The sequence below is a fragment of the Pseudopipra pipra genome, chromosome 3 (assembly GCF_036250125.1).
Source record: "Pseudopipra pipra isolate bDixPip1 chromosome 3, bDixPip1.hap1, whole genome shotgun sequence".
NCBI lineage: Eukaryota > Metazoa > Chordata > Aves > Passeriformes > Pipridae > Pseudopipra > Pseudopipra pipra.
In genome coordinates, this window is record NC_087551.1 from 33,697,556 (window position 1) to 33,721,909 (window position 24,354).

A 24,354-nucleotide genomic window follows, 5' to 3' on the forward strand; every position below is an offset into this window, starting at 1 on the left:
CTGTGTGACAGAAAGATGTTGCTGTTAGATTTTTAAAGCTTCTCTTTTTTTCTGAGGTGTCCTGTGTAAAGCTAGATCAGATTCAGTAGGACTAGGGTGCGCTATAATGCATTTGATAAAAAAGGTTGGTGCAACACATCTTCCTGTGTGTGAAATAGGTAGAGTGTTGGCAAACATAAGATCCAGGATGTTGTTGATATTGAGTTTTAGATGTTTTCAACCAATATATTTTAGGATGAACTACCACAAATTATAACAAAAGCAAAAGGGTACAATTTTTAATTGAAGGTCTCAAGTATATCTTCCCTTTCTCCCCTACATTGAATGTTGTTATTTGTTTCTTTTTTCTTGTAGGGTTTAGCTGAGAATAAAAGCACCTTAGGACCAGAAGAAGTCCGCAAATCTGCTCTGACGCTTGTAATGGGTGCCCTTGATAATCCTAACCCTATTTTGAGATGTGCAGCAGGCGAAGCTCTTGGCAGAATGGCTCAAGTGGTTGGAGAAGCCTCTTTCATTGCTAGAATGGCTCAGTACAGTTTTGATAAGTAAGTTGATTCTAATTCAAAAAAGGAAATAAAATTATAATTTAATATAGTTTGGAAGATTCCTCTTCTAAATTACATATTGATTATTCTCTTCATGGTTGATTGCTATGGTTATGTAGATCTAACAAACCTTCAAACAGATTCTTCTCTTTTCTATTTATTTTATGTGAAGAGTAAAAGCTGAGTTGTTAAACACACGGAATGTGAAATGATACCAGAGAATAGCTTTTGAGGAGTCACTTGAAGGTTATGAAGCTGTTTCAGATAGATAAACACAGCTTACATTAAGTATGTCTGAAATATGAGTTGTATGATAGTGGTTGTGTTTCATTAAAACATCCTCTTTACACATCGATTTAACTTATGTACTGGCCCATATTTTTTTCGTATTCTGTTGTTTATCTTGGGCCTTTAGAAAGATGTCTGGTAGAAATAATGAGACAATATGTTTCCCAATTTTGTGCTTAAATTTAAGGCATCAGCCTATTTGTGAAAGAGAATGCAACTGCCTCAAGGCTGCAGCCCATGTTTTTGGCTGGTCAGGCTGTATGCACATACCCTCAGTCCAGCTCTCCTACCTCTGGGCAACTCAATTTTTCTCCTCCTTTTATTTTGTAATAAGGTCCATCATGCTTACTGTCTTCCCTTGAATTTCTATTGCTGGGACTATTTTCTTGTTTTCTTATCTAGGGTAAAGTTGTTAATGATTGTCATTCTGTTGACACTGTCAAGTAATTTTTGTATGTTTGAGATGTGCATTTGCTTTGCTGTTCACTGATGACTAAGAGCATGCATGTATCTAATATACAGACAACCAGGGGAAAAAAAATCCTTCTTTGTCCTAATTAGGAAATCCTTTTATCTCTCTTCCCCACCCACTGAAAAGGTTTTTAATTACTGAGTTATGTGACATGCATTCAGAAGCAGAAGTATTGTGGAAAATACTCAGTAAGTCACTGCTTCATACAACTAGATCATTCAAAATGCTATATGTTCTGTTTTAGTTTCATTAATAAAAAGCTCGGTATTTAAAAAAAATTAAAATGATTTATTGGAAAAGTCATAGAAATCAGCTGTAGAAGAAAACAGCTATATTAAAACCTATACTTTGTAGTGGAAGATGTAGCTGTGGATTTCTTTGGCATTTATCAGTATGTGTTGTCATTTTTCTATTTTTGATTCCTTTTCATTCTTGATTCCGTTTTCATTGCAGTGGTTTAGCAATGACTTTTCTGATTATTAAATTAGTCTGCTGGGAAACACTGGTAAACTCTCAATTCTTTTTCTATATCCTTCCAAAACTCTTCTTCATCCAAAATGTCAAGTTCTGACCAGAAAGAAAGAGAAAAGCTATTAATATAGCTTTTTTTTTTTCTTACTTGTCTTTTATGTAATCTGGGTTAATAGCAATGTAGATTAAGTATATCGTTTTTGCTTTTGTTGTTAAAGCTTCTCTAGCTCTTCTAGGGTGGCCTGCAAAATTCTGTTAGTTTTTTGCACTCTTATGGTACTTCAAAGGTTCTTTGTAATGAACCTAGTGATTGATATGATTTGCTTTTATTTAAATGTTGATAGGTTAAAATCTGCTCGAGACGTTGTATCAAGAACAGGCCATTCCTTGGCTCTGGGCTGTCTCCATCGGTATGTTGGTGGAATAGGTTCTGGACAGCATCTGAAAACTAGTGTCAGTATTCTCTTGGCTTTGGCACAGGATGGAACCTCTCCTGAAGTCCAGGTAAAAAAAGCAATCACCGCAAAACTATTTTAAAATGTTCAGGATGAAAATTAACAATTAAATTACTGTTCTGTGCTTTAATAGACATTGTGACATGTAAGACATGTAGCATGTGCCAGGGAGCATGAAGAAAGTGCAGCTTTCCTTATAAACTCTTACAGTACAAAATCCCAAAAAGGTAGTGCAATTAAACCATAACCTTATAGCTAGGTAGGGAGGCAGTTGCAAGTGGTCACATTAATTCAGATGGACAAGTGTCTGCTTGTCAGCTGTGCCAGAGTAAAGCACTGTGATCATATTCCTAACTGACTTTAATTGTAAAGCAAAATGTGCTAGTTTTATTTTAGCTACCTAAACAGAAATTTTAATAACTGGCTAATGGTCAACATGTGATCAGTTACTGGAGTCTCAGGTGATAGGCAGTAGTTTTCTTTGTCAAGTAATTTCTGTATATGTGATACATATGCAGTATGGCAGTACATCATCTTTGGGAGGTTATATTATGAAAACAGAAATCTGTTGCAAGCTAAACTGCAGTTAGGGGACAGAAGGGGAACTAGTAGTAGCTAAGTCTAAGACAAGCCTAAGTCAAGAAGGGGTTTCTATCTACTATGGACTATAGACATGTAAAGTCTCAAAAGAGGACAACTTGACTGCTAAAAGTTGCTGGTAGAGTAGAAGGGGGACTAAACATGCTGTTTAAAGAGTAACATTTTTGGAGTTGCTGAATAGACACTATACAGTTCAGAACGCTTCTAAAGTGAAAATACTGGAAAATTGGGAGAAAATGCTGTCTTATCTCTCAAGAGAAATAGGAGAGGTCAGTGTCTCGGTCTTTCTTATAAGACTTCCATTAAGTGTCTGTGGCTGCTGCTGTAAAAAGAAGAGAGGGCTGGATGGACCACTACATGTGTCTTTATAGTAAGAAGTTGAATTTTAGAGAGAAAAGTGCTGATTTTTTTTTTTTGTCTCCAGCAGAGAAAAAAAGCACTAAAAGAATTACTTCAGAAGGAAAAAAAAAAGAAAAAAGAAACCTATTTTGAGTAAAAGCGAGTGTTTTGTCTCTAATTATTGTACATCAAAAGTTATGGTGTAATTGCATAATATAATAGGTAACTTCTTGTCATTCTTTTCACAAGTTACTGCAAGGAAATGATTATCTGGAATAGTGACTATTAAGCTTTAGCAGCAGGAAGTTGTGTACCACCCACAAGTAGGGGCACTTTATACCCACAAATTGAGAAGCTGAAGCCTCCACTAACTGTACGGAATCATACTTCACCTTGGTTTAAACTGTTAGAGTACCTTCTTATTTCTTTCTCTCAGAGCAATCAAAAAGAAATCAAAGTAACAAAGCTTATCACTTGGGAAAACAAGCCTAGTTTTGCTTGAAGATAATGTTTTTTAAAAAAATCTATAAATACGATTTAAAGTCTCTTGAATTTCCCTAGTTTACTTAAGGTAAGAGTATGTGCAGTTTGCATATCTAACTAACTTCATATATGAGTAGGTAACTCATATAATATAATTGTGCACCATTCATTTAAAAAACAAAATGGAAAGTTTATTGTTTTATGAACAAAAAAAAGAAGTAAAATATAAAGTGGAAGTCCTGGTGGAACTTTCATATCTACCTTATTTTCTGTTGAGAATACAGCACTAGGCCGGTGGGAAAAGCTAAGCTTTTAAACCTCATCCCTCACTAGATCAGTGTGGATATACAAAAACTGTATGGAAATATGAGTAATGGAATTTTACAGGAATGGAAGGATAAGCTACCATAATGTGCTACCATGGGGTTAGGACTGTAGAAGTAGTTACATGATCGCTAGTGCTAATGGTCTTTGGATTGCATTAGAGACAATTGAAAAGGAGCAGTTTTAAAAGCAGGTTTTCAAGCTTCTTCCTGAGAGTCTAGCTTTTTAATAGTAGTATTCTTTTATCATAGTCTTTTCATGTATTTATTGTAAGAAAATTGTTTTAAAATAAGATCATTTAGTAGGATGCTGGGGAGAGATAGCTAATGTTTTCAGGTCTGTCAGTGGAATTTTTTTCCTGTGAAATGTCTATATTCCAAAGGACTGTCCTCTTGCCCACTTCTTGCTTTGGCAATTGCAATGAATTTCTTTGCTCTTTTATGTACTCATCTTGCAACTGAAATGGGCCGATCTTTCACCATTTTTTTCCTCATGCCGTAGTACACTGACTGAACAGCGCTGCTTTCTTCTCTTGCAGCCTCTAATAAGAAAATTAGAAAATGCTTGTGAGCCTTTCAACTTGTCATGAAAATCAGTTCCTACTGGACTGTAAAAGGCACTTCCCACTAAGGACTTTCTAAGCTGCCCATTTCAGACGCTGCATCCAGTTTTACAGTGGAATGATTCTCCCTTTTTCCTGCCTTGAGTCACTTCTCTTTTTTCCTTTTTGTTTTAAGTAGATATGTTGTTTGTGTTTGTATTTTTCTTCCTGAAAGTGCTTAAAAATATTTTTTCTCAAATTCTTTGTCATCTTATCTCCACTATCCTCAGAACTGCTGATAACCAAAGAGTATGTTAGAGATGTTTAAACTCTCAGGTGATTGCTTGAGCTCCTGAGACTTTTGAAACACTTCTGGAGTCAGAGTAGGTAACTAGACATGTTTAAGAGTGGATGTATGGAGCTAGGCTCCATCTGCATATAGAACTAATTTCCTAAATGCATTACTAAAACAATATTCCTTTGTGTTTTTGATAGACCTGGTCTCTCCATTCACTTGCCTTGATAGTAGATTCTAGTGGACCGATGTACCGTGGGTACGTGGAGCCAACGCTTTCTCTGGTTCTTACTCTGCTCTTAACTGTCCCACCATCGCATACAGAAGTACATCAGTGCCTAGGCCGATGTCTTGGAGCTATAATAACTACTGTTGGGCCTGAGCTGCAAGGTTAGTGGGAATCTGAAGAGAGAACAAAAAAATCTACCTTGTATAAAGATGATATTGTAATCTTAAATGGAAGGATACAAGTTTTTGTTAGTTGCAGATGGTGGCAGGTGATGTTGACTAATTTGGTTACAGTCCTGCAAGCAACCTCACTTTTGATGCTACTTATAACTGCTTGGGGCTTTTTTGACTGCAGTTAGAGATTTATATAAAAAAGTTGAAGTGATGTATGGTGTTGTGGCTAATGGCAAATTTGCTTGGTAGGTAAGCAATGAAACCCTTGCTTTTGTTGTGTATGTTTATGAAACCTTTGCTTTTGTTGTGTATGTTTTTGTTGTGTAGTTGGGGGATAAGGCAAGGTTTTTCCTCTGCTTTTTTACCACATGATTATTTTATTTTTAAATGATGGCAAGAGCTTAAGTTTGAAATAATTGATAATATTGTGAACTGTAGCTCATTTCCATTCATTCTTGATATCTTTACATCACTGTACCTTACTGTAGAGACCAAGATCTTGTCATGCCAAACACTATCTGAAATTCTGTGCCTCAGGTGTTAAAAACACAGATTTGTAACTTTGTCTAACTGGGATTTTTAGGAATATTTATGGGATAGTCTTTGATGCATTGCCAGAGAGCCAACTACTAGTGAAATTTTAACTCTAAATAACTGGACTTAAGTTTCTAGTTATGAAATATTTCTAGATGGTTTAATTGAACTTATGTTTTTTGTATGTTAATTAAAATTACCTGCATACATATATGCTAGCTTGAGAGTTACTTGATATTTTAGGAAATAGTTCAGTGCGTGAAATGTTGCTCATATATATAGAAGGAAAGAGACTTTTAGAATCTAAATTCAGATAATGTTTTGATCTTCTGGGAGGATAGTCTCAAAATATTTCTGACTGGAGATCATCAATCCAGAATTTCATTTGGACAGGACATGGTTTAACTGAGCTAAAAAAGAGATACTGAAGCACTCTGTAGTGTTTCTGATTTTCATGGGAATTCAGAAAAATTGCATGTTAATCTGTCAGCTTTGAAACATTAAAGCTTCTCAAAGGCTTAAAGTCTACAGTTGCCATACAAAAGTTTTGCTGTGTTAAGGATATCATATTACATCATTAGGTAACGGAGCTACAATTTCAACGATCCGTTCTTCCTGTTTGGTGGGATGTGCAATCACACAAGACCATTCAGACTCACTTGTTCAGGCAGCTGCCATATCCTGTCTTCAGCAGCTTCATATGTTTGCACCACGGCATGTCAACCTGTCCAGTCTGGTTCCCAGTCTTTGCGTGAGTACAAAATGCATCCCTTTTGTTCCTCAAAGTTTTATGCATGTGTTTAGCGGAGGATAAGGAGAAGTACTTAGCAAGATGTCACGGATACCCGTATGTAATAAGCATAATGTTACAGACAATGAAGTTCATACATGAATAACTAGTGCTGTTTTGAAACCTTTTCCTGTTTGTTTTCTGCTAAGCAGATGCTATTTTCATTTTCTTTCCTCGTATTCCTTACTTTCAAATTATACTTAGTTTGATAGGGTTTCCTCTGAGTTGTCTCGTGCATTTCTTCATACTGCAAATATGTAGGCAAGGTCTGCCTTCCCTGCCGCATTAGCAAACTTTTCAGATTCGCTTTTAAATGGAATTAATGCCAGGTATTAAAATTAAACTGTACAGTTCTACACTCTAGTTTTAATTTCTTCTTCCTGCATTGGCTTCATAACTTCTAGTTACTTGTTTTGTAACTTGAAACAAGGAATACTCTTTACATTAATTAAATCTCCCAAATGTACTGCGTTTTAGTTCCATTAAAACAACCTCAGTGTGATGTTTAGAAATTCTTTAAAGTCTGCTTGTTTTTTCAGGAGTAAAATCTTGTATATTCCTATGTCGAATATAGATTTACTGTTAAAATGCTTTAAAACTATACAATCCTTTCATTTAGGAAAGCATTTTCCATCCACACAGTAACTTAATACCAAGAAAGCAAACGTGTGTTTGGTTTATTAAAAACAAATTATCCCAAGATAAATAAAGAATCAGAGTTTTTTAAAGAGCACTCTTCATCTCTTTCACTGTGGAAAAACATACACTTCTCTGTGCAGCTACTTCCTCTCAAAAAAATAGAGACCATGCACATTTCTTCCAAAAGAAAAATATTTGCTTGCACTTGAGGTGATTCAAAGGAATTAAAAGCCGGTGTTGGTTAGCAAAGAAATCTGATGCTGTCTTACTGAGAGGCTTCTAAGAACTTAGTGCTGTAAGATTCTCTTACAAATTTGAAATGGAAGTTTTTATGATAGCTGTCATGTGTGGTGCACCAGATGATGGATTTTTGTTTAAAAGAATATGATTTACAGCTATAGGACACTATGAGGCATAGTACTACTAGAGTATAGCAGATTGGAAATGGTAATTAACCTAAATTGCACTGGCACAGTAGTTCCAATATTTAAGCTTTTATCTCTTTTAGCCAGGTAACAGCTCTATGTATGTCAACTTTATTTTCATATTTGTGTATTATAAAAAGGGCTTACTTCTGAACTTCCAGGACCTGGTACCCAGCAGCTCACACTTGGGCATAAAACTGAAAAGTAGAATGATTTTAGTCCTTAGCAGCATCTATTTATTGATACTGGGGTGCAGCAGTTCACTCATCTGTAATGGTTCTGATTTTTAGGTTCATTTGTGCAGCTCTCACTTGCTGCTTCGCCGGGCTGCAGTTGCGTGTTTACGACAGCTTGCTCAGAGGGAAGCATCAGAAGTATGTGAATATGCCATGAGCTTAGCAAAAAACACTGGAGACAAAGAAAACAGCGGCATCAGTATGTATTTCTTACACGTGGCCTTTCTGTAACAGCTGAGTGCGCATGTGCGCGTTATGTGTGTGCCTTTAGAAAGAGGGGGAAAAAAGCTGAAACACCCGCTTCCCACCCAAGTGAAGAAAACCCTAGAACTGTCCCTTCTGGCTTCAGTACATTCTGGCCACACCCCTGATTACCTCTTGAATTTCATTTAAAGTTTAGCTGTTGGTTAAGCTCGGAGTTAAACCTCTCTGCCTCATTAAAGCTGGCAATCAAATAGGGAACACAGTATATATACAGCAGAAACATTTTACAGTTTTTCTGGTATTTCAACTCTTGTTATTTCGAAAATTGACTTAATTGTATGCTGTTTGATCAAGATATTTGGTTCTGTTATGTTAGCACCACAATTGCAAAGGTATAGACTTTACTGGTTGATTCAATTCTTAGATGTATAATTTTATTTTGAAAATAGGAGGCTCAGCACAGTCTTCATTCAAACATAGAATCGCGAGCTTACTCATTAAATCACATCAGTTAAATCTGTCTCTGGAAAGATTCTTTAGAGTCCAATACTACTACGTTTTTTTTACAAATGTAGGGGGTATGTACCTTGAAAAAACAGTGAGATTTTTTTTTTAACTAGTACTTGGTAGTGTTATTTCCCTTGCAGATAAAATTAATTGCTGTATTAAAATCTTTCTAGTGTTAATTCAGAAAAAAATCAGTGACATCTTAATGTATCATTGACTGGACTATACACACACACAAATACACAATATCCACTTCTAGTCTGTTCTTCTGAATTTTAAAACTGAACTACTGATTTCAGAAAAGATTTCTTACTATCATTTTGCAGACATTAATCCTTTTGCACCAGGAGCTGGTTCTCGTCGAGATGCTCATTCCCGGCATCAGGGGGTTAATATAACAGAGACAGGCCTCGAAGGTGTCCTTTTTGGAATGTTGGATCGGGAGACTGATCGGAAGTTGTGCTCAGATATCCACGATACTCTGGGACATATGCTTTCATCGCTGGCAGTAGAAAACCTTTCTCACTGGCTAATGCTTTGTAAGGATGTCCTTGCAGCTTCAAGTGGTAAGTGTTGTGTTGTTCACAGAAACGACAATATGTTCTTAGTATTAGCGTGTTCCAGCAATATTGATTTGGAGCTTGTCTTTTATCCTAGTTAAGATATAGGTTATATTGTATATAGAACTTTGATTACAGTGCATTAAAAATCCCTTAGAAAGAAGAAATCATCAATGTTAAGTTTCAGAGTATTGCTTTTAAGATTAAAACGTAGGCTGTTTAAAGGAGGATTTCCAAGGGAGAAGCAGAAGCAGTGTGTTTATAACTCTGACATTTCAGTATCTTAGTGAAAGCAGACATTCTTTTTAGCCATTATACATCAAGATTGTACAGAAAGAAGAGTGCTGTATACATTCCGAGTTTTCTTTTATGAGGTTTTATGAGTTACTGATGTGATGATGGGTTACCATGGTGATGAAACTTTTGTTTGTTGCTCAGCTTCTCAAGATTTGTTTGCACAGATTTTGTCCTCTGTGACCTTATTCCTGTTTTCAGCTTGTAGGGTAGTTGTGATGCAGATTCTGCTCATTTCCCTTGCATTTATACTTGTTTATTGGCATGTGTGAGTTCATCCTGAAGCTGTTTCATTTCATCAGCTTTACATTTGCTGATGAGTGATGCTACCAACGATTTCTTTCTGTATTGTAGTTACCACATATCTGCCCAGTGAGAAAGACCTCATTTCTCAAGTTTGAAATTGGCATGTCCTTTTATTATTTCATGTGGGATGGGTCTTAAGGTTTTTAACATGGTTGTCCAATTTCTTATTTATTTATTAGTAGGTGACATAATCTCAGAGAACCATGTTTAAATAAATTTCTCTCAGGTGTGCTTTAAGCCAACAACTTCACTTTGAACTCCTTTGATCCAAAATCTTGCTTTTTGAGCAGAGATATACAAATCATCTGCATAAGATCCTGCATGCCCTTTCAAAACACTGTTGTTATGAACTGGTGTCATCCATGTTTGATTTGCCACAGCCTTTTTCTTTATTGAATGTCTTGGCTCTTCAGTAGTTTTAATGTAGACTTTCTAAGAAGCATACCTCAGTTGGGATGGGTTACCCTTGCAATAATTTCTTCTCGTTTTCCTCTAATTATTTCTGCAGTAATTTTTGTCAGTATCTTGGCATTCAGCTAAATTAGACCTTGTCATAGAGAACTTGTGTTCTCGTTTCTGAGTAGCAGAAGTGTATATGTGTGTTTGGTGAGGTGTTTTTTTGTCTCTGTTTGACTTTTGATTTTTTATGTGATCCCTGAAGCAATTTTATTTTCTGAAATGAAGTTGCAAAGCCACACTTAGAGAAAAGAATTTTTTTAATGTTAATTACGTTTTTGGGTGCCATAAACTGCCTCCTTGGCTGTGTATCTGTCCCATGACATGGAGCTTTGTAATTTTGTTTCAGTTTAACTGGCACTTTATTTTTTACTTGAAACAGAGGCTGAATAATTCAAAGCTAAGGTGATTCTTGATTCTGAACCTGATAATCTCCTTACCCTGTTTATTGGCAATTTAATGGGTTAATTTTCAAAGCTGAGAAGTTTAGATATGGGATTCAACTGTAGTTGGTGTCTGTGGCAAATGGATGTTACAGGAATTTATTTCATATTGTTTAAGATAAATAAAGGGTAATATAACCCAAATTAGAGGTGAAAAACATTTCTTTTACTGATATTCCTTTGCTTTTTGACTTGTGTCAAATGTTGTTTTAATGGATGAGTTAGTCTGTTCTGAATCTCAGTGTAAGGAAAGACTTGAATTCTTGTCCTTAGGTGTGTTTTATGGATTGTAACAGTGGGATTTTTTTTTTCCCTTTTAATTGTTCTCTGTTGTAGACATGAGCACTGCTGCTCCCTTAGGAGGGAAGGATGAGGAATCAGAGAAGAAAGATGAGATGGATGATGATACAATGTTTACCACCTTGGGTGAAGAGGATAAGTCCAAGCCTTCTGTAGCGCCTCGTTGGGCAACTCGTGTGTTTGCAGCAGACTGTCTGTGCCGAATTATCATGCTGTGTGAGAATGCCAACAAGGCACACTTCGATCTGGCACTGGCTCGTTTAGCCAGACTTAAAAACCCAAAAAGTAATTACAGAACATGCATGTTTTGGTTTTGGTTTTAATTTTTTATTTTATTTTATTTTTGACACCTCTTTACAGCTTAAGATTACACAATCAAGAAAAAAGTATAAGCACTTATCCTTTCATGACCAAACCCAAAGGAAATGTCCAGCAAAAGTCAATAAAACTGTAGCTATATAATACTGTAATTTCTGTACCACGAACACAAAGAATGAGGTTTAGTGGAAAATGTAAGTTCTAACAGACTCATGTGCTTAGGGAAAAAAAACGCCTAGATGTGCAAACCTTTTCTCAAGTCTGAAACAGAAGCAATAAACTTGTAGCTAAGGGCAAACTGGGAGTGGTTTCACAGTTTAATGTAATGACAGAATGAATTGAATTTAAGAAATTATGTTATCATCTCCAGACTGAAGGGGTGCCAGGAAAGAAGAAAAGAGGACATAAGGCTACATAATTGGTTGTGGAGAGAGAGATGTGGGAGGGAGTTATAAAAAGACATGGACTTTTAGAAGTCCATTCTTTTGGTATCCATGAGAGTGATCCCATGAGCTTGGTTTTCAAGCTCATGTTTCAAACATACTTTTATGAGTTAGAGAATCAAAATTGAGAGGTGATATCTTGCATAGTTGTTTTGTGAAGAAATGGTTTTTGAACAGATAGTGGGAGGCTTCTGTCCTTAAGTTGTCCATGTTGTATTGGTTGTGCTGTTGTAATGATTGCTTGTGTTCACAAATGTAGTGCTTGTGAGGACCTTGTGTATATAGGATGAATGCTGTGAGCATGCCAGAGTGCGTGAGATCAATGGATTTTAGTGTCTGTGTCGTTGAGGTTAGTGTCTGTTAGGATATGGAGAGTTACCAAGTCTTTGCCTATGTTGCTTTGGTGCAACCTGGTTCCAGCACTGTGATTGGTTTTGTGAGAATCCGGTTTTTGACTTGATTTGAGGCTGAGGTTACTGTTTGAAGACTAGAAAGGAAGAGTTTGGGCAAAGTTTATTTTGAGATGGGATTGTATTACAGAGAAAATCACGAAATAACTGTTGCTTATAGAATCCTACAGAGGAATTGCATATTATAATCATGAGAATTTATATCTCTGAATTTATTTAAAGTGAACTGTGATGTGTTTGGTATCATTGTAAAAAGGAAAACTCAGCAAACTTCTACCCCCCAAATTCAGCTTCAAAAATACTCAAATTTTACTACTGTCTTTGATGGTCTGAAAAATTAAGTGCAGACTTCATCACTTTATAGTTTTTATGTGATTTCCAGTCCTTCTTTACTGACATGACTCTGAAAAACTTCAGCCCAAAATAATTTTTCTTTTTTTTACCTTGAGACTTGAAAATAGCTTAGACAATTTGTATTTTTTGTTAGTCACACTAGATTTTTAAAGTAGTTTATTTTCATATTAGTTGTACAACATACAAATTGTAATTTCAAATTGAGAGTAAGAAAATAAATGAACTGAATAAATAGAGAAGAATAATCCTTTCAGAAATGTTACTGGGTTAAATATTGTTCTTTACTGCTTGCTTATGGCCTTGAATGTGGTTTTTGGGAGCAGAATTAGAGGCATACTCGCTTTTAAGTGTTTCAGCTTGACATCAGCAGGGGTCACTATAAGCATAGGACTTGAGCAGGAGCAGGAATTGCCTTGAAGACTTCCTGTAGGTTTTACGAAATGTTTTAATATATTCTATGCTACTTAACCACACTTACATCCTCTATTCTATGCAATTTCTGCTCAATTTTTAAGGTTGTTTTAGGAATAGAAGTCATAGAATCACTTTAGGGGGGTAAGGGTGAACAAGAATACTAAGTAACATTCTCTCCTGCCTTCTTCCACACCTTAAATGTGGACCTTTGAAAACTGATAGGTAAAAGTTATACATGTCAGTGACGAAAATGGTACATTTATCTGTCAGTGAGGAAAGTGTTACATGTATCTGTCATGTTAGCTGTCTTTTAAGTTACTAAATAGTTCTTTCTGTTTTGTTCTAAGATGACTTCTTAGTACTCCATCTCTCTGACCTTATTCGAATGGCATTCATGGCTGCGACTGATCACAGCAACCAGCTACGAATGGCAGGTCTGCAGGCTCTTGAAGACATTATCAAGAAATTTGCATCTGTTCCTGAGCCAGAGTTTCCAGGCCATGTGATACTGGAGCAGTATCAGGCAAATGTGAGACCTCCTTTAGAAGTTCAGAAAATTGTGTATTTATGCCAATATGCCAGTATTAACTTTGAGAACATTTTGTAACTTCAAAAGACCTGTGAGGAGATTTTTCTGTGTGTGAAATTGTGCTGAAGAGACACGCTTATTTATCTCTTCAAGTTTTATTTTTGTATCTCTTTTTATTTATTGTAGTTCAGTAGCTGACAAAATGAAAAATTCAGTAGCTTGAAAGCCAAATGTTGTAAGTTGCATTAAATTTTTTGGCAAAAGTGGCTTTTCATTTGTAGAATTAGGAATTGGAAAATACAGCTGAATCAGTTCTAGATATAATCTAATAAATCTGTTTTCTTGGAAATGAGTGAATATACTTCTGTTTAGAAAAAAAACTACAAAAGTATACCAGTGGGAAATGGGCAGTTGAAGATTTATTTTGGGGTATTACTGCTTTTTTTTCTTGCATAGCTGAATATTTTCACCTCCTTTGTCTTCACTGTGTCTTCAAGATCTTTTTCAATACTTTTTAAAGGCAGACTTTCATACTTTTCACTTCCTGCCCTTTTTTTTCCTTCCTTCTGTGGAGCTGTAGCCATTGCTTCTTCTCTTTGACTTGGTTCCTTTTGTTTCAGAAAAATGCTGCCTTATAGCAACTGCCTAAAAGGCTGTTTTTGGTCAGTATTTGTCATTTGAGGAACCTGATGCAAATCCAGCCATAAACATTTGATTTCACACTTCTATTCCTTTGGACATCAAAAGGTCACTGGCTTATTGAGCCTTAGCGAAACTTTCACCTGTAATACTTGAATGATTAAAAGGATATTCATTAATGTAAGATACTACCACATATTTGACAAAGGTAGTTGAGACTTAAAAAAGACAATGAGCAAGCAGGAAAAAGGTGGTTTAAGACTTTGTAGTTGTTGTTTAAAGAATGGTATTGCAAATATGTTCTAGACAGCAGGGATACGTTTGGGGTGTAACTATAATGCCAAAATTAGGAATTTTGTCTTGCTTGTTTTGTATTGGTCCTTGAGCCTTAAACAAGATGAGATAAACAATGTTGTATCCTTGTTGTTTTAGTTGGATTTCTTAATTTTTCTTCCTGTCAATAGGTTGGAGCTGCTCTGAGGCCAGCTTTTTCCCAAGATACACCATCCGATATAACTGCAAAGGCCTGTCAGGTACGGAGGAAAATGTTCGGATACTATAAGCAAAAAAACTAATTTTCCTTCTCTTTGGAAAAAGGATGCAAAAGAAAAGTGGTATCAAATGTCTGGAAGATGTTGTAAACTTAGGCTGTGATGTTTTTGCATCTTTTGAGTTTTCTAGTAATGTATTTTGTTCCTCAGAAGTGCAGAAGTCCTTTTAGGGAGCTACATAAATATGTCTGAAACTAATTATGTCTTCATGTCAATTCTGCGTTTGTTGCTACAAGAAAAAAAAAAAGGAAAAAAACCTTTACTTAATGAGACCAAGAGTAATGTATTTATTGAGTTTTCTTTCAGTCTGATCAAATACTTGGATTACTAATAATGTACCTTCCAGCACTAAACTTCCATTCAGTTTAATGTTCTATTTTAGATTTTACAGTTTAGGAGATCTGAACATTCTCATTACAACCATAATAACAACTTGTTAGTGAAATTTTGGTAATTTTTTTTTTTGCACGTGTGTGGTTTTTTTTCTTGTGTGTGATCTTGCATACTGTGGTTTAAACCAACTATCAGCAACATAGCTGTGGTAGTATCTGGAATGTGTTTTGCACAGTGAAATTACTACTGTAGTTTAAAGCAGCAGTTTAATTATCTATGCAAACATCAGTTTTGAAACAATAACGCTGTGTACGTGAGTTTTATGTAGTGAATTTGGTCCAGAAGGAGTGTGACTTTGTCTTGTTCTTTTATAATCTTAATTTCCAGCAAAACTTGTAAGGATAGATCAAGTAGTGTATGATTTGGTATCTTACACGTAGAAAAGTCTATGTCCATCCGGACTTACAGAATGTTTCTGTACATTTAAAACTAGATGAAGAGGCAGTTTGTGTGAAAACTTATTCTGTGTAAGTTGTCAAAATCTTCTCTGTTCAGCTGGTTTCAAAGTGGATGTGTGCATGTACAGGATCAAATTGTTAGAGATTAGTTTTGGATATTGAATTCTCTCTAGAAGTTACATGGACAGAGAGAAGCTTCACTGAATGAGCTGGATGTTGTTATTTTTATGTATTTATATGAATGAAACAGGTGTTGACTTGCTGAGCAGCAGGATTGAAGCTGATCTTAGTCCTACTGCAAATGAATAATGGATTTGTGAGACGTTTTCAACAGCTTTGTCCTGTACATCTTTGGGACACTTTTGATGTTTGTTTTTACATTATTTTAAATATGTCCATCATTCCAGATCATGAGAGTCCCTTCCCAAAGACTTTCATGGAACTGGTTCTGTAGAAGCAAAATAAAAATTGGAGATTGGTCAAAAATGCCTTGGAAAAAGAGTTTGTAAAACCTGAACTGCTTGGTTTTTTTGCTTCTGTTCCTCATCCTTGTAGAATCATCACCAGAATAAGAGCAGTTCTTCTGAAAGAATTTGTCCCTTTTTATCTTTGTAGAAAAGCAGTTGCACTGAAATTCTTCTATTGTCTGCATTATGCCTGGGCATGAATGTGTTTCAGAGAATGAATGCCAATGTATAGCATTAGCCAGGAGCAGCTGATCTGTGTGATGCTTGTTATTTTAAGTACCTATTTGGATCCATTTAATTCAAATAAAAAGTGAAGAGACACCCAACTGTCTGTCCACTATGTCTCATATCGATTATTCTAGATATAGAACTGTTGGTTCCAAATCATAACTCAGTTTTTCAAAGATTTGTATTTCTCTTATTTCTAGATGTTTTCTTGACATTAGTGATTTGAAAGCTTCTCATTAGTATGGAGCCTTATATATTGATTAGAGAGGCATGGGTTTCTAAAGATGTACTTTTATTGACTGCTGTCCAGTATGTTCTTGACAGGGAATGCAATGGCACATTACCTGAACGACTTGACCAGACACTCGGGAACAGAATAAAAAAATTGTTACTACGTATCTGTGGAGGATTAAAAAACTATTTTAAGTATTAATATGCATTGCAAATACAGCCTTTGTAACGACTTACCTGAGCAGTTCTGTTATTATAGGTGGGAATTAAAAAAAGGAAAACCTCAGGTTTATTTGTGTTAAGCAGGAAGAGAGTGGCTAAGTTTTTGGTGGTGATTGTTCTAGGTTTTGTTTTCTTACTGATTAAATTTTTTTGTTTATAAGGTTGCTGGGTTTTTTTGCTAGTTTAGAATGATTCTAAACTTTGTTGTCTAGGTATGTAGCGCTTGGATAGGAAGTGGGGTTGTAAGTGACCTGAATGATCTTCGCCGAGTTCACAACCTTCTTGTCTCTTCCCTGGATAAAGTGCAAGCAGGAAAGGGATCTTCTAGCCAGCTTTACCGAGAGAGCGCAACTACTATGGAAAAACTTGCAGTTCTGAAAGCGTGGGCTGAGGTAAACATTGACCATTAAATCTTTGAAAGATTGAAAACATTTTACAGGGTAATAGCAGCCTCACACCTCCCTGGCTGCACCTGTCCTTCTAACCTCCTAACCTGTTGCACTTTCACTCCTGGGATATTTTAATCTCTATATCTTTCTCTGTTGCTTTTTCTGCCATTCTGTGAATTCATATTTACAGTGAGGCTTGATTGTTCTTTGTTTTACTGCACTTTTCTGTATCAAAATACACACTCATACCCTATCACATTATCACCCTATCATCTTATTGCTCTTAAACTTAAAAAACCCTCCAGAACCAAGCAAACAAAAAGCAAACCCTCCTCCCCCCAAAAAAACCCTCAGAAATCAAACAACTTTGAAATATATTCTGGCATAATATTGCAGTTAGTTAACTAAGAGTTTGTCAAAGTGTTCCTGATTGACATGTTTTAGAAACAAAAGCGCATAGCCAAAATATTTTAAGAAAGTGCCATTTATGACCCTGTTACATATGTATTGGTAGAAATAAAAGGAAAAAAATAAATAAAATGTAGTTGTATTGAAAATCTCTTTCAGTCATTTTCTGGTGAGTTGTAAATGTATGGAATCTGTTACATTCACAAGGGAAAGGCTGCTGCTTTTCTTTCTTTTAAAAATCTCACAGCACGTACTTTCATATATTCTAGGTGTATGTTGTTGCCATGAAGATTAAGAAAGAAGCGGAGACCAAACCAAAGCGTGTTTTAAAGAGCACAGAGGAGGATGAGGATGATTTTGGTACTGTAGATGAGTTGCCACCAGACAGTTTGATCACACTTGTACAACCTGAACTGCCTGCGCTCAGCCGACTCTGGTTAGCTGCGCTGAAAGATTACGCTCTTTTAACTTTGCCAGCTGAATTTGCTACCCAGCTTCCACCAGATGGTAAGCACTGAAAGAAAACTGTAGTTGAACCTTCAGAATTATTCTATAAATTACTTGGCATGCATGTTTTTTTGCAAGTGAAAAATTTCTGCCTGATAGAAATATGAGTTTCAACTTCGAGCTTTTTTCCTTCAATCTGAATGAACAGACTCTTTATCTGAATTACTGAGGTCATTAAAGTGATGTCTTTGTAGAATTAAGAATACGTCTGCACCTCTAATACCTTGATATGAAATGCAAAAAGATGTTATTGTAAGAAAAACACACCCAAGATGAGAGTGGATATGTCTTACATTATTTTACTGAGTTAAGAGTGAATGTTCTGTATGAAAAATGCTGCAAGACCTGATGACTGTGCCTGCCTTTGCTCTCTGCTCACTGCTTCATTATGGCCAGCGCACTTTCTTATGAGAGGTACTGATGTTGCTACAATGTTACTACACAATTGGAATTTACTCTCACTAACAAGTGTTATACCTGAATGTTTACATGATCCAATGCACCCGGAATAAATATGCTGATAAATTTAAAGTACATGCTTGTTGTCTATTATTGGCAGATAATTTTAGAATTTACCTTTGCTTTGCTAATTTAACAGGAGGAGCATTTTACACTCCAGAAACAATTGATACAGCTAGACTGCATTACCGAAACTCCTGGGCTCCCATACTACATGCAGTGGCGCTTTGGCTGAACAGTACAGGATTTAATGTGTCAGAGTCAACAGAAGAGACTGCTGCAGCAATGCCCAGTTCACAGAAACGTGCTACATCCATTATGTTAAACCAGACACCTGGAACTCCACCTGCCACTAAATCTTTGCCAGAGATAAACAAAGATCGAATGCACTTAATTTTGGGTAAGAGTTACAAGTTAAGAGCTCAGTAGCAGCACATTATGGTATGAAATGCTATGGGAATAAGAAAAGATACTTTGCCTGAAATCTAGGAGGTTTAAGATGCATTATATATCTGGACATTAATGTTTTGAAAATCTGTGTCTCCTTTCTGTCTCTGTTTGTTGTGTTCTTTATAGCATTGGCAGAATATTTGTCAGTATGATTGTTGTGATTTTTATGGATAAGTTGTATATCTATTTTATTTATGTAATTAAATAAAATGAGTAGGAACTGTTCTACACTGTAATATACTCAGCGCTGGTGAGGCCACACCTGGAGTGCTGTGTCCACTTCTGGGCCCCTCAGTTCAGGAAGGATATTGAGGTGCTGGAGCAGGTCCAGAGAAGAGCAACAAGGCTGGTGAAGGGACTCGAGCACAAGTCGTATGAGGAGAGGCTGAGGGAGCTGAGATTGTTCAGCCTGGAGAAGAGGAGGCTCAGGGGAGACCTCATCACTCTCTACAACTGCCTGAAAGGAGGTTGTAGCCAGATGGGGGTTGGTCTCTTCTCCCAGGCAACTATCAGTAAGACAAGAGGGCATGGTCTTAAGCTGTGGCAGGGGAGGTTTAGGTTGGATATTAGGAAGAAATTCTTTACAGAAAGGGTAATCAGGCGTTGGAGTGGGCTGCCCAGGGAAGTGGTGGATTCACTGTCCCTGGAGGTTTTTAAGATGAGAGTGGATGTGGCACTTAATGTCATGGTCTAGTAACCACAGTGGTGTTGGATCAAGGGTTGGACTTGATGATCTCAGAGGTCCCTTCCAACCTGGCTGATTCTATGATTCTATGATTAATACAGATGATACAAAATTTTGTGCTTTAAAGATGCAAAAGCTACGGGGTTAATTAAAATACCTTTATAAAAACACTGTTCAGCAGAGACTGATATTTGACAATTCACATGAGTAGCTTTTGTATCAGTTTTTCATCTGTGAGCAGCACTCACTGTTGTCCTTTGTTGTTACCTAACACCTTTAAGGGGTGGATGTGATCTGAGAAATGCCAACAGTTTCCTGAGATATACAGATATTTAAAGCCAGAATAAAGTGCCGTATGTATAATATGAATATTGTGTATTTTTTGAGGTTTAACTTCATCTCATTTATCTTTACATTTTAAAGAGTTCAAGAAAATAAAATGCAGTTTACAACTGAAGGATTCCGAAGTCTGACTTAAAGATCTTTAGATTTAGATAGATTTCTGTTCAGTAGTCCAAGTTGCTTGTTGTCACTGTTTTTTTTTTATCCTGCCAAATTTTTGGGAAGACATGGTGCAGAAGAGGAAGCAAATGCAGTTTTGGTCTTTTTAATATATAGACTCTCTTTTCTTTTAAAGGAAGAAAAATTGAGAAAAACACGTATCTTTCTGAAGTTGTTAAGAACCTGCTATACTTAAAGAAAAATTTAAAAAGAAAACTTGATTTTATGATGATATGAACGTTCTTTTTAATTATTGCTCTTTTCAGGTGTTAGTATACAGTTTCTGTGTTCCCCACGACCTGAAGAGCCTGTTGAGCATGTTACATCTTGTTTACAAGCACTTCATACTTTATTGGATTCCCCTTGTGCCAGGATCCATATTGCAGAGGATCAGGTAATGTATGATCATGTTGTGACAATCAGCTTTTTCTAGGTCTTGGTCTTTCCTCTATGATGATTACAAAAGCTGTAATTATTTTTCATGTGAGAAAAGTATTTGCTCCTCATAAACAAGTGACATAACAATCAGGAATCATTAAGTCCTAATTAATTTTTTTATATGTATTTTGTTTTACTATAGCTCCTTGGTGTTGAACTCTTGAGTGTGCTTCACCGACTGCTCCTGACCTGGGATCCTCCCTCAGTCCAGCTACTGGTTACAGGCGTTGTCCAGCAGATAGTAAGAGCAGCTCAAGATTATTTGCAGGAAAAAAGAAACACACTAAGTAAGATTTTGAAAATGTGCCTTGCTTTGCAGAGTAAATAAGTAACAGGTTTTCGTCTTGGGAAAGGAACTCAATTGCATTAGAGTATGGTTACACTGAGGAGGAAGATGCTGTGTATTCCACAGATAATTTTGTTTGTATTCGTAATTACCTGCTGATTTCTTAACTCTTGTAAGATGTAATTTTTCTTCCTCTGATCATTCTAGTGGTTGTTCTTTTCATGTCATTGTTTTCGTTCTTTTTTCTCGAGTGGTGAAAGTTATACCCAGCACGCCACTTAAGGTCTAGGACTTTCTAATACCTTGCTCAGTTTCCTTAAGGTTTCTCTACTAACTGCCTCCTTAGCACTTTGTTTGCCTTTTTTTCTGAAGTTCAGTGGTTTAGTCACTGGTGTAGGGTATTGTGGTGTGTCCCTGGCACAACTGGCATTCATGAAGTGAGTGAACTGCTAGTGGAACCAGGATGAAAAGTTGCCTGCCCAGAAGATCTTGCCAGGAAGTGGAGCAAACTTGCACCTGGGTTCTTACTTCACTGACATTCAGGGCATTCAGGGTGTGTCAGCAACCAGGAGCTCTGGGAACAGGGTGTGCAAACAGAAGCAAGGCAGTTGGCATGGAAAGGCATGCTTATGCAGCCCAGAAGTGCTGCTCAAGACTGTACAAGACTGCTGGAGTCAGCATAATGGTGGCAGTGACATACAACAAGACACATTCTGCTGACTGAGGAGTAATCACCTTGGTACATCAGACGTCTACTGACCGCGCTGGAATTTCAGATGAAAGTGCTGATGTGACTGTCCTCCAGATGCTTGTCTGTGCAGCTAGGGCCAGAGGTGGCATTGATCTCACCTGTGAGATGTGAAGGAAATGCATGTGAAGGTGAGCAGAGTGTATGATCTCTGGAAAGGCAATGGAAGAATGAAATGTTCTTCACAGAGGTCCTGCAGGTGCAGGGCTGAAGTCCAATGTTTCTCAGGAAAGGCAGCCATAGGCTATGCTGGAATATGGAGGCCTTGGAGGATGACACTTGCATGAAGGTGGCAGCTACAAGATGGTGACTTCAGCAACAGAAGGCTCTATCTCCAGATATCCAATTGGAGAACACTACAGAGATCTGCCAAGAGAGGAGGAGCCAGTTCTGACCCACTTTGATGGGTCAGAACTGATTCCACTTAGAAGGAGTGAAGGGTGTTACCAGTCAGGAGCTGTCTTCTTGTTTGCCACAGGCTGCTTAATCAAGAAGGGAAGGTGGGTGAAGCCATATTAAAACAACTGGAAGAAACTTCCAATCAAGCTGTGGGAGCCTTGAGAGAGGCTTTTGCCATCCAGTCGTGTGCTGGAAGGGTGACACTGCAGGATGCTAACACTGAGAAGTGTATGAGGCACAGGTTTTTTCAGTCCAAATAAGGGAGAGGCTCAGTGGATTTGCTCCTCACTAAGTAATGGTTATGAAGGTTAATGGTAGTTGTGGCTGCAGCAGCTATGTGATAGTAGGGCTCATGATCTCGAGGGAAATGAAGAAAGCAAGCAGCAGAGCAAAAGCTTTGACCTGACTTAGCAGAATTCGGCTTGTCAGGGAGCCTGTAGACGAGACTTTTGTGGTAAGCTTCCCTGAAGGGCAAAGGAAAGAGGGATTGTTCATCTTCGATGACAAAATAAAGCTCATTCAAAACCATCAGTGGGAGGCTGACTTGGCTGAACAGAAACTTCTGATCAAACTCAAATGTGACAAGGAAGTATATGAATGGTGGAAGTGGGGCCAGACTACCCAGGAAGATTCCTGAAGATTCCTGCTTGGGTATGGTGGAGTGGAATTGGGAAAGCCACAACTTAGCTGGAGCTAAATGATGGTGAATGTCAAGTATGGCAAGAAGGACTTTTATAGATGTGTTGGCAGCAAAGAGATGAAGGAAATTTGGACCCGCTGCTAAATGGAATGAATGATCTAATGAAAAAACATGGTGGGGGAAAAACCGAGGAGCTATTATCTTCTTTGCTTAGTCCTCCTGTGTCTGTGTCTAGCGAGCAAGTTTAGGAAAGGGAAATGCTACCTGCAGCAGACAAGCATCAGGTTAGGGACTGCTTACAAAACAGCTGGACATACCCTGGAACCAGATGGGATGCATCTGAGAGAGCTGGCTGATGACATGCTAAGGTTGTTGCAGTTATCTTTGAAAAGCTGTGGTGCTCCAGAAGGCTTTCCAAAGAATGGTAAGAACCAGATGCTATGGCTAACTTTGAAAAACAAAAGATGTAAGGTGGATTTTTGGGATACTATCTTGCCAGTAAGCCTGCTGTGTGTGTTGAGAAAATTCCTTTGGAAACCACTTCTTAGTACATAAAGTAGAAAAATGTGATTTGAAATAATGAGCACAGGCTTACCAAGGACAAATAATGCCTCATCCCCCTCTGTGATGAAATAACTGGCTTTGGATGTGGAATGGTGGATATTTTGCAAGGCTTTTGACCCAGTACTTCATAATATCATTGTCAAATTGGAGCAGTGTCGACTGAAAAGTGGGAGAACAACTGGACTGCTGTGCTTGAATGGAGTTCAGAGATTCAAGTCTGACTTGCAGCTGGTTGCAACTGGTGTTTCTTAGAGATCAGTATTGGCCTGCTACTGTTAAACATCACCATGAACAACCTGGACGATAGGACAGAGTGCAGCCTCAGCAAATTTGTGTATGATACCAAATTGTGCAAGTGGTAGATATGCTGGAGGGCAATGCTGCCTTTCAGGGGAGTTTTGAACTGCAGGACCGAGAACCTGCTGAAGTTCGGCAAAGACAAATGCAAAATCCTGCATTGGGATGGAATGTGCATTGGTATAGGCTGGCAGGCTGACAGATTGGATAGCAGATTTGCCAGATAGTGAGTGGTGTATGTGAATCTGTAGTATGAAACCTATGCAATGCTGGAGAGTCTGTTACTGGGCTGTGTTAGAAAAGCGTGACCAGTAGATTAAAGGGTATGGTTTGTCCTTTCAGCTTGAGCTTGTGAAGATGCATCTGGAGCAGTGTCTAGTTTTTTTCGCCCTTCCTTCTCATTCTGAATAAGAGACATGTTGACAAACATGAGGGAAGTTCAGTGAAGACCCACTAAGCTGCTTAGGGAGGTGAAGTATGTGACCCCATGAGGAGAGGCTGAGAGAGCTGAACGTGTTTAGTCTGCAGAAGGGAGGGTTAATATGGGATAGAATAGCAATCCCCCTTCTTAAAAGGGATTTAAATACAAGGCCAATCCAGAGACTTCTGAAAGGCATGTGGTAGAAGAACAAGAGGCAATGGACACAAATTGCAGTAATGGAAATCCAGATGGGATACAGGGAAAAAAATTAGTCATTGTGGGAGTGGTGAAGCAGTAGAACAGATATCCAGGGATGTTGTGGTATCTCCATGCTTGCAGATATTTAACACTGAACCAGGAGTCTGAAACTAGCATCAGTCTGAAAGCTACTTTTCTGAGGTACTTTTAGTAACCTCTTCCTTTTAGCAGAGAGTCTCCCTGTTTAATCATCCCTTTACCATTTCTTTAAAAATCTCACATATGTACTGTTTCCATCTTTGCTAGGTAAACTAGTTTCCAAGTGGCAACCTGGTTAAGTTAGGTCTGCTGTATTTTCTGTTACCTGAAAGAAGTGAATTGAAACCCAAAGAATATTCTCTTACTACGGAAAATTACTATCTTAATCTGGCACAATATACTGTTCATAAAAAAAAAAA

The 24,354-nt window shown here is 37.4% G+C and overlaps 1 protein-coding gene across 2 annotated transcripts in view; it reads left to right on the plus strand.

Annotated features, from left to right (window-relative positions):
- HEATR5B (HEAT repeat containing 5B) overlaps positions 1-24,354 on the plus strand; it is a 55,837-nt gene that overhangs the window by 20,368 nt on the left and 11,115 nt on the right. For both annotated transcript variants that reach the window (XM_064648568.1, XM_064648569.1), the window contains 14 exons: positions 355-545; positions 2,121-2,280; positions 5,014-5,203; positions 6,331-6,500; positions 7,894-8,038; positions 8,877-9,116; positions 10,946-11,194; positions 13,196-13,377; positions 14,481-14,549; positions 16,719-16,898; positions 17,573-17,810; positions 18,409-18,669; positions 20,172-20,299; positions 20,486-20,630. In XM_064648568.1, coding sequence (XP_064504638.1) covers positions 355-545; positions 2,121-2,280; positions 5,014-5,203; positions 6,331-6,500; positions 7,894-8,038; positions 8,877-9,116; positions 10,946-11,194; positions 13,196-13,377; positions 14,481-14,549; positions 16,719-16,898; positions 17,573-17,810; positions 18,409-18,669; positions 20,172-20,299; positions 20,486-20,630 — 2,548 coding nt within the window. The remainder of the gene's footprint in view (positions 1-354; positions 546-2,120; positions 2,281-5,013; positions 5,204-6,330; positions 6,501-7,893; positions 8,039-8,876; positions 9,117-10,945; positions 11,195-13,195; positions 13,378-14,480; positions 14,550-16,718; positions 16,899-17,572; positions 17,811-18,408; positions 18,670-20,171; positions 20,300-20,485; positions 20,631-24,354) is intronic.